At 41.0% G+C, this 11,077-nt stretch overlaps 1 protein-coding gene across 3 annotated transcripts in view; it reads left to right on the top strand.

Annotated features, from left to right (window-relative positions):
* LOC139061808 (glypican-5-like) overlaps positions 1 to 7,350 on the top strand; it is a 135,804-nt gene extending 128,454 nt beyond the window's left edge. For all 3 annotated transcript variants that reach the window (XM_070541693.1, XM_070541694.1, XM_070541695.1), the window contains one exon: positions 6,685 to 7,350. In XM_070541693.1, coding sequence (XP_070397794.1) covers positions 6,685 to 6,875 — 191 coding nt within the window. In that variant the 3' untranslated portion in view covers positions 6,876 to 7,350. The remainder of the gene's footprint in view (positions 1 to 6,684) is intronic.
* The last annotated feature ends 3,727 nt before the right edge of the window (positions 7,351 to 11,077 follow it).

An 11,077-nucleotide genomic window follows, 5' to 3' on the forward strand; every position in this document is an offset into this window, starting at 1 on the left:
GTGGGGGAGTTTTGTTCTGTGTGCGCACGAAGCGGTACAAGTGATAATGCTGCTGGAATTCATAATTGTGCCCTTCTCAGCAGCAGCACTGCGGGTGCTCTCCATGTCCAAAATTAGCGTAATCCAGGTCCTTAGTCAACTTAAAGTTGCAAACATTTTTCCGCTGTTTTCTTGTATAAATTCCAAAGTTTGCATGCAAAGTTGCTTATGCAGTTTTCCAACCCCGTTTAGTGCGTAAGCAAGCTTTATAAATGAGGCCCCTGGTCTTTAGGGCCTTACATGGACAAGCACCACCATACATTGGTGATCTTCTTAGTCCCTACAGCCCCAGCAGGTCCCTGAGGTCCAGTGACCAAAGCCTACTGGTTGTGCACCGCACCGGGCTGCTGTGGCCCCCAGACCCTGGAGAGCTCTACCCCTGAGCCTGAGATCAGTGGACTCAGTGATCTCCTTTAAAATAGAAAACTACCTGTTCAGGCTGACTTTTACGTGACCTTCATTACCACCCTCTTTCCTATTCATTTTCTCTCTCCCTTTTCTTACATTTTTTAATCACAATTTTTATTTTGTCTTATTTTAAACACATTTTTTAATATTTTGTAAACTTTAATTATTTTTTTGTTTTTCTGAAGTGCCTTGTGATTTTTATCTTGAGAGGCGCTAAATAAAATATTCTTTCTTTCTTTCTTTCTTTCTTTCTTTCTTTCTTTCTTTCTTTCTTTCTTTCTTTCTTTCTTTCTTTCTTTCTTTCTTTCTTTCTTTCTTGGGGCAGCAGTAGCTCAACGGGTTGAGCGGGTTTTCCGGTAATCGGAAGGTTGCAGGTTCGGTCCCGGCTCTGGACAGAGAATTCTGCTGTTGTGTCCTTGTCACTTGACACTTATACCACCTTGCCTGCTGGCGGTGGTCTGAGGGACTGGTGGCGCCTGTGCTCGGCAGCCACCCCAGCGCAGCTGTGCCCACACCTAGCTCATCACCATCAGTGTGTGAATGGATGAATGATACACTGTAGAGTAAAGCGCTTTGGAGTCCTTACTCTGAGAGGCGCTATACAAGTGTGGGTTATTTTTCTTTCTTTCTTTCTTTCTTTCTTTCTTTCTTTCTTTCTTTCTTTCTTTCTTTCTTTCTTTCTTTCTTTCTTTCTTTCTTTCTTTCTTTCTTTCTTTCTTTCTTTCTTTCTTTCTTTCTTTCTTTCTAATTGCTCAAAAATCAGTTTTTAATGATGGAAACTAGCATTTAAAATATTTAACTCAACACTGTAACGTATTAATATGGTGAGTTTTTACATAGTTTATGCCAGTTTCTCCAACAAATAGGAATTGATCTGTACAATCATAAAATATTTGATCAAGCTGTTTGCCATCTTTGTTGCTGAAAACAACATAAAGGTCTTTAGTTGGCTCTAAAAGAGCACACAAATGCAGAATTGCTCACTAATCACTCCCATGCATGGTGCATACATCTGTCATTTCTATGCAAACTTGCAATCTTGTGTCTGCATTTAGAGTAAAGACTGTCAGATGTGACAGCATTATCGAAAGAGTAGAGGTAAGTCCAGTGGCCTTGTGAAAAGCCAGACTCATGAGTTGCTTTACAGCTCCCAAGTCCTACATCCGCCTCCCATCAACCACTTAACAAGGAGAGGAGATGCAAGGTCAAAGCAGTTTTGTAAGCAAAGTGAGAAAAAAAAGCAAAAGCTGACCTTTAGAACACATCCACATCTTCAAATGCTATCAATGTAACCATTACTTTCTGACTGTTAATGCACAGAAGCAGACAAAGAAAATAAATATATCAAAGTATAGTATGCAGTGCTCAAGAGAATGTGACTAACACAAATGGAAAAAAAAATTCAATACTGGGAAAATCAAACCCAGTCCCATGGATTATAAATAAACACCACAGTGTTCCTATTTTGCTTATCAGTATTATGGTCTGTGTTCAGTCTGGAAGCTGCTTTGTCAACTTGACATTAAGTAGTGTGACAATATGCTGAGCCCCAGTGTACAGTAGCACATTTCCATTTTGGATGACAGCTACGGAGCTAAGTTTCAGTCTGGATATGTGTGTGTGCACAAGCAGACACTCTAACAAACACACATGTAAGTAAAACCTGTGCTATATGTGGACCTGGGTGTTCCAGTAATAACCCGACAGTCATGTGTCTTCATAGACTCAATGCCCTGTTAGAACTTTACTGCATCTTCCACATGAGTGTGTAAAATATGCATGTCCGCTTGTCTTAATGCATCCATGATGTCTGCCTTCTGGCTCTTGATGTTCTGGGAAATAAGGGAGTGATACAATCTTATCAGCGTAAGACAGCAACTTGTGTGACATCAGTGTGCATCTTCCCTTTGTGGAATTTGTTTGTTTGGCAGCGTTGGGCGGGAGCTAGAAAACAAAAGAAAACTGAGTAAAAACATTCCTGCCAAATGGAATTTCTTTTTTTTTTATCGTATTTATTAAAGACACTATGATCAATATCTTTGACATTCTCCTCACCATATTTCTAACCCTGTTTCATGTGTCCTTATCCATCTATTTTCACTGGCTATCTGAACCTGCAGTCTACCCCTGGTCTAAAAGCCAGGCTTGTTAGATGCAGCTGTTGTTCTTCTTTGGCCAATGGGAAATTGTTTCTCTAAACACACACACACACACACACACACACACACACACACACACACACACACACACACACACACACACACACACACACACACACACACACACACACACACAACCCATCTGGAGACACATTAGTGGCACAGGACACTATGAACCGGTTCTCACACACATATCCAACACAAAGGTCAACAAGGTCCTGCAACTGTTTGTGCCATAGAAGATACTGAATAAATGTAAAAATCCTTCATCTGCATACATTTTATTTTATGTTTAAAGAAAACAATGTTACCAGTGAAATCTGATGGCAGTATTGTCCTGCAGATTTGTGAAGTTTTTCTACATAGTTCCTGTAAATACATTCATATTATTGGTTTCTGTATCACATTTGTTTTACCATGGAAAAGCCTATCAGTGTAATACTGTACAGCCTTAAACTTTCCTAAAATTATTGACTTTATATTTACATCAGTGGTACTCACTTCTGATCCTGGAGAGCCGGTGTCCAGCATGCATTCCTAGTTTCTCTATTCCAACACACCTAATTCAGTGCTTGATTCATCAGTACAGCAGCTCATCAAGCTCTTCATAAACCCGATAATCACCTGCTGATTGAAATCAGATGTGTTTAAGCAGAGTTCAGACTAAAACAGGTCAGGGAAGAGGTCCTGCCTCAAGGAGAAGAGTTTAAGTATCTCGAGTGAGAGAAAAATGGTGCATGAGATCGATAGGTGGATTGGTGCCGCGTCTGCAGTGATGAGGGGTTTTGTACCGATCTGTCGCGATGAAGAGAGCAAAGCTCTCGATTTACCAGTTGATCTTTGTTCCTACCCTCACCTATGGTCACAAGCTTTGGGTAGTGACCAAAAGATTGTGGATTCAAGTGGCTGAAGTGAGTATTCTCCACATCATGGCTGGGCTCTCCCTTGGAGATAGGGTGAGAAGTTTGATCATCAGGGAGGGGCTAGGAGTAGACCCGCTTCTCTTCCATGTCAAGAGGAGCCAGTTGAGGTGTTGCTGGTCAGGATGCCTCCTGGTGAGGTTTTTAAGGCATATCCAAATAGGAGGAGACCCAAGGGAAAACCCAAGACACACTGGAGGGACAATGTCTCTCGGCCAGCCAGGGAACATCTTGGGATTCCCCCAGAGGAGCTGGCCCAAGTAGCTGGGGAGAGGGAAGTCTGGGCCTCTCGGCTTCGGCTGCTGCTCCTGTGACCCAACTCCGGATAAGCGGTTGAAAATGGATGGATGGATGAAAACTGAACATGCTGGATACCAGCTCTCCAGAACCAGGAATGAGTACCGCTGATTTACATGAATGATGAGACATCTACGCCCGTTTCCATACCTTAGTGAAATTTACTCTGTTGCCATATTCCCCAGAGTTAGATGGTTAGGTGGGAACAAGCATTTTGAAACCAGTCATTCTCCTAATCTGGCAGGATTCTGTTAGCTTTAGCTTAGCGTAAACAATGTAAGTGAATGGTAAAAGCTAGTCTTTCAACCGTTCAAATTCAAATAGACAGCTACTTCTGTAAACACAAATGTGTGGCTACTAAGCTTATACCCGGTAGTACTCAGCAGATCAAGTCAGTGTCTTTTGGGGCCGATGCATCATGTCCTTTCACTGGTGCTTTGTCGTAATGTAGTCTCAAGATTAAATTGTCACTAACGCCTTTGTGTTACTTATTATTTTCATTTGTAGTTGATGTGATTATTGAGGTCACCTGGGAAATTTAAGACCATTATTGAGTCATTTTAATGTATTTCTCACACGAAATGCTAGCCGTTACCGTTCACTTACAGTGTTTATGCTAAGCTAAAACTAACAAAGCACTTTCCAGTTAAAGTCAAGCCCCGCACACTCACTGATATTTGTTAAATCAGTTCTCTGCATTTGACCCATCCCCTGGGGGAGCGGTGAGCTGCAGACACAGCCGCGCTCAGGAACCATTTAGTGGTTTAACCCCTCAATCCAACCCCTTAATGCCAAGTGTCAAGCAGGGAGGCTTTGGGTCATATTTTTTTAAGTGTTTGGCACGACCCAAACAGTCTCAAGGTGGGTACTCATTACATTAGGCACTGGGCTGGTTAAGGAAAATGACTGGGCTGGTTACAAAATATGTCTCTTTCGTATCTAACTCTGAACAACATGGAAACAGACTACACAACACTAAGAGGAGAACTATCTGTTTAAAAGGCCAATAGATTTTTTTCCTTCCATCTTTGTTTTTAAGGCTTGCTTGATTTTTTTCCCTCTTCCTTTTGTGAACTTTACTAAATTGAATTAACTGATTAGTTCAAAGCTGACATGGCAGCAAAACAAAACTAACAAACACGGCTGGAGTACAAGAAGAACACAGGCAAATTGAATCAACAGAAGCCAATGGCAACCATCAGAGGAAACTAAGGAGTGTGTTTTTATGAGAGAGAGGTGTTTATTCAGCTGGGTAGATAAATGGTCACAGGGCAGGTAAGAGTAAAAGATTAAAGACACCAAAACTGAGGCAGGCAATCATCAACAGACACAAAAGAAAGCAGAACAACTTTTATTTTACTTTTCAGTTTAATAATAATAATGTACATATTATATTCTACTCTATCGCTGCCCTAGAGGATCACCTTTATATGTGTCTCTACATTATTGTTCCCATTCTGAGTGGGAGAATTAGTTTAGAAGCTAAATAATACAAAATGAAAGGAGCATTTTACTAGCTGGCAGTGCTGCTCTCTGAGTCGTAACTGGTGGTATTGGCAAGGAAACGCTCAGCTAATTAGCTGCTGAAGTTTCAACATCAGTTTTGACTTGTCGGCGTTCACATTCTGTTATTAGTATTTCATTTCTGATCAGATATATCCTATTTCCATTATGCTAATAACAGTAAACTGGTTTGGGATAAGTACTGTTGCTGTGTGCTGTGCTCTCGTAGCAACATAAACCATTAGCAGAGAAAACATGTCTTTCTGTGGAGCCCCACCTTGCCCTGTTCACATATGCATGCCTAGAAACCCCACAGCGTAGTCAGGGTAGGGTTGGTGTTTGTTCTCCGCTTCATAAAAGAACGTGTGTTTTAGAAATCTTCTGAGGAAAAAAGGGATAATTGCTTAAATAAATATAAGAAAATGAGATTCAGCCAGTAAAAATGTATTTGGCCTAAAATAAGTAGAGTTAAGGTTTATCACAACTAAGTCGTTAAAAAATAAGACTTTAAGTTTACCTAATGAGACACTTTTAACTCTTAACAAGAGACACGCCATCTTGTTCCATCTTTAACCACGGGTGTGATCATTTCCATTTATTTGTACTGATCCAGTTCCTTTTCAGACTCGCACACAAGGCTAGCAAGAATGCCTCCTGCTGAGCCATTTTGTAATGTGTGTTGTTGGTATTTCAGGTGGATTTCAGCATGTGCTTGAGGGTGTGTTTGATCCCGCTGTGCGAGTGTGTTATTCCTTCTCCCATTCGCCCATGCACTTGGCTGAACTAGGTTGGGTCAAGCAGGAATCTGCGTGAAGGAAAGGAAAGAAGGATGGGCTATGAGTGGAAGGAATCTCTTTCCACACGGTCATTATGGGAGAAAATGAGAAAATAAATCAAAAGTCATATAATGACACTGATGTGTGAGGGTGAATGTGTGGGAGAGTTGATATTTCACACATGTCAGCAGGAAAAAATGTCTGTTTTTGTGATTTTAAGTGTTTGTTCAAGGTAAAGCGGAACCCAGGGGGGCTTAATGATGTGCTTATGAATATAAACGATTCAGTTCCTGAGAGACGGGGCAACCGAACAGGTCTAATGTGTGATGGCTTAAATGCATTCGTCAGAATCTTTAAAGCACGCTTCAAAGTAAATGATGTGCTTCCAACTCCCAACAACTGCAGTTCCGCTGTTGAACGTGTGAACTCACTTTAGGATGAACTGTTGCAAACGTGAATTATTCATTCAAATTGTTTACAAAACCCTTCAGGATTAAGGGATTCCAACAATGATTGGATGATGATAAGCTTCCTAGAATTTACTTTTGCTTTTCTCACCTGGTTTCTGTTTTTGTCTTATAGCTCATAAAAAAGAAGTGACTGGGCGGAAGTCGTTAGGAAGACAACCTGGCGGTGGCTACACACGGGAAAACCCCTCGGGGCCTCCGTCAGTGAAGGTGATAGGGACCTCGTCCCTTGCCAGCTGGATACAACCTGGACACTTTGTTTTACTTGTAACTGGACTTAGCTTGCAGTTGATACTATTTGGATGACAACACTGCCAGTGCTCACCCCCACCCTTTAATGAACTCAAATGGCACTCATATTAAAAACATATCACAAATATGTTTCTTACATCCATCTTCGCTCTGAATGGATGAAAATCAGTGAAGGAAGCAGAAATAGAATGCAGGACAACAGGGGCCTGCATGGATGACGTGCTGCAAGAAGCTTGTCCTTCAGCATCATTGCTGTGAGTATTTGCAAAGATTAGGACTTGATTTTTCCGCAATGCTGTCTGGAGCTTGAGCTGTGTGTAGAACGGAGCTGTACAACTCATGCTTCATTTGCACAAACCCGACCTTTGTGGTTCCGAATGGGGCTGCATTGTTCTTAAGAACATTTAAAAATAATACATTTGACATATACCAACTGTATTTTATTGTGTTTTGTTGTATTTTTTTACTCAGCAAACCTCTTCATCACACTACATCTGTGCCAACCAAGTAAAAAAATAAATAAATAAAATGTTATACCCATTTCTTTTTGGGGATTAAAGCATGCATGATAATCTGATAGATTAATCCCAGATGTCCTCCCCAGAACAGCAGATTTGATATACTCTAATGACTGTGTACCTTGCAGAGATTAGACTGTAATGAGTTCACAGGCACCGCATAGGCTCACTTGTAAGTTTGAACATATTGTGCAGATAAACTAGGTGTGTATACTGTAAATGTATATAGGTACGAAGATTTGGTTGAATGTATGATATCTACATCTGGAAAAAATTACTTAAAACTGATGAGCTGAATGAATTACTGTCTTATTTGGCAGTGAACGGGCAATGCTTGTCAGTCCTGCACTACAAATGAGACAAACAAAACTGTTTTATTGTTAAAAATAAAGACAGAAAATGCATATTTTTCCACTTTAAGCCAATGTTTGAAAAGACAGTTTGGGGATATTTGAACAGATTTGTAAATTGTCGATTTAAAAATGTTTTTATTTTCCTTTTTTGTGCATCTTGTTTTGGGTGTTTGCTTGTGGAATTGCACATAATTGCACGTAAAAACTGCAAAGTTACAGAAATTGTTACAGATCTTGTTAACTGACTTTCACATGTTAGGTTACAGGTTCTTTTTTAGTGGTTGGTATTGAATTAAAAAGATAAACTACATTAACTCGGGCTGCACAGTGGCACAGTGGTTAGAGCTGTTGCCTTGCAGCAAGAAGGTCCTGGGTTCGCTTCCCAGCCTGGGATCTTTCTGCATGGAGTTTGCGTGTTCTCCCTGTGCATGCGTGGGTTCTCTCCGGGTACTCCGGCTTCCTCCCACAGTCCAAAAACATGACTGTTAGGTTAATTGGTCTGTCTAAATTGTCCTTAGGTGTGAATGTGTGTGTGCATGATTGTTTGTCCTGTGTGTCTCTGTGTTGCCCTGCGATGGACTGGCTCACTGTCCAGGGTGTACCCTGCCCGATTGCCCATTGGCCGCTGGAGATAGGCACCAGCGCCCCACCCCCACCCCCCCGCGACCCTACATGGACAAGCGGGTTCAGAAAATGGATGGATGGCACAACGTTAACTCTAAATAAGTCCTTTTCAGTACAATTATTGATCCAGTTCAGTGGAACACATGTTGTTTTGTTCTAATTCAGTAACGTTTTTTTTTTTGTCAGAATTCAAACAGATTTATTATTCCTGCATGGATTGAGAGGGAAAAAATTATCAAAAACAAAACAGAACAGCAATAACAACAAAACTGTTTAGCTTTATGTCTCATAGAACACCGCTTTTTCTTTTGTTGTGCAGATAAAAATCTTGCAAGGAATTGTATTAGCTCAAAAATGCCTGCCTGAACATGGATAATGATTATCTGATACATTAAAAAATGACACAAATACCACATACCATGTAACTAATCCATGTACAACTATGCAAAAACATTGTCTAGTTGAATATTTATGTATACACATACAAGTACACCAGCTTTGCAGTTAAATTTCAATCATATGAAAATAAACAGTCATGAGTATGAAAGGGTTTAAAAGTTGAAAGTTCAGTTTTGTAGTCAGCAACCTGAGCTGTTTCATCCTTTTGTTCCAGACTCAGTTATCACCTACAGTCCTGTACCTCTGCACGTACAACATGTGTATAAATGTACATAATTTAAACCCTTTGCCCTTTGTCTTGTGTCTCATTTTGTTCCTATTTGTGTCATTATGATACAGTGTAGCTGAACTCCAATAGTACATTAATCCCAAACAAACAGCCTTGCTTAAAAATGTTTTTACTGAATGTGAATGATGAAAAATTCCTCAACACATTTGTGAGGATTATTATTGTGTGTGTGTGTGTGTGTGTGTGTGTGTGTGTGTGTGTGTGTGTGTGTGTGTGTGTGTGTGTGTGTGTGTGTGTGTGTGTGCATGCGTGCGTGTGTGTGTGTGTGTGTGCATGCGTGCGTGCGTGTGTGTTCTATTGCTTACTACCTAATGAGGACCACTAAGAGGTGTTAACCAACAGAGTGAGGACATTTTTGTGGTCCTCACATTTTTAAAAGCTAACTAATTTGTTTTAGAGGTATGGAGTGAATTTGGTTGAGGTTAGGAATAGGTCAGCATTGATTAGGGTTAGGCATAATGCAGTCACAAAAATAATGGTAGTCAGTGGATGTTCTTCACTAAGATAGAAAGACATATGTAGAGCTCTGTAACACTATACCGAAATGAGGACCAGACAAAATGTCCTCACTTTGGTCCAGTGTTACGGAGCTCTACTGGTTAGTTTTAGAGGTATGGTGTGAATTAAGCTTTAGTTAAGGTTAAGGTTAGAAATAGACTGGTTATGGGTAGGGTTAGGGCTAGACAAAATCACTAAAATGAATGGAAGTGAATGACGGCCCTCACACTGAGTGAAGGACAGTAATGTGTGTTCCTAAAGAAGCAATGTGGAAACATCGACATATAAATATTGGGCAATGGGTTTCCATAGGCTCCAATGATAAGTTTTTGGGCTAAAATGGGAGGTGGCCACCACCGCCATTTTGACCGTGTCACAGGTTCCGTCAAGCCCAGACAATTCCACAAAAGGGAAGAGAGATGGAGCTGAGGGTGGGGCTGTAAGGCTGGGATCAACTGACGACACCCGGTCGAACTAGCTACAAGCGAACCTGAAGCTAACTCAAAGCTAACGCGGAGGTGGAGCCAAGCTAACGGAGGTAGCAACCTAGCTACAACCGGAGTTAACTGTGCACAACACCAGAGCTTCTGAGTCAGAGATACGCTGGGCTGACCGCTGGGTAAAACCGGGTGGAACACAAAGGTCTCCCGAAAGCTGACGAAAGGCGGCAGCCCGCGCAGCAGACAGAAGCCGCGATCAGAAAGAGATGTGCCGAGCTGCGGGGAGGGGAGAACGGGTGGAAAACATCAGTTCCACCAACCCAGCTCCACCAACATGTTATATTACAACCCATTTTCTAAAGTGCAACATTATGTTAAATGCACTGGGGTTTACCCTATTACATTTAAATTTCATGGTTAAACAGTACATGTTAAAATCTAAGCTCAGCTCGGCAGTGACCTAAAATAAATAAATATAATTTTATTTACCGAAAAAAATGAAGTGGAGACTCCTTGGACGCTCTATTAGTGCAATTAATGCCACAGCAAGTCATTTTGTCCAACAATTGCACAAAAACTATCCAAAAAAGAATACACAAACACAGAGACTCAAAATCCCGGAACAGTTTCCAAGCCAGATCGAGGCTCAGACTGAGGCCTTTCCACGGAGCTAGCTCTGTGGTCACGTGGGTCTGAGGCGGCGGTCACGTGGGTCTGATGCTCATTAATTATACAGAATTTTAGGCTTTTAATACACTTAAACAGAAGAGTGAGAAAAAAATTCACCCCCCTCAGAGTTGTCATGAGTGTCAACTAGATCATTTAAACAAAAAACATGTTCTGGTACCAGGCTGTAAACATGTTTATTTCTGCTGTGAAAATGGTATTTTTAACATGGGAGTCGATGAGGATTTGCTTGCTTCTGACACCAGCCCCTAGCGGATGAGGGTGGAACTGCAATTGTTGGTACTTCCGGATTTGCCTCAATTTTTGTGCCGCATTGTGGGGGCTTGTGTGGAACTCAATTTTATTTAGAATTTTGGTAACTCTTTACAATAAGAGTCCCTTTATTAGTGTTACTTAGTGCATTATTAAGCATTAATAAACAAAGTATCCTTACATCAATGTTCCCAAT

Source organism: Nothobranchius furzeri, chromosome 11 (genome assembly GCF_043380555.1).
Source record: "Nothobranchius furzeri strain GRZ-AD chromosome 11, NfurGRZ-RIMD1, whole genome shotgun sequence".
Lineage (NCBI taxonomy): Eukaryota > Metazoa > Chordata > Actinopteri > Cyprinodontiformes > Nothobranchiidae > Nothobranchius > Nothobranchius furzeri.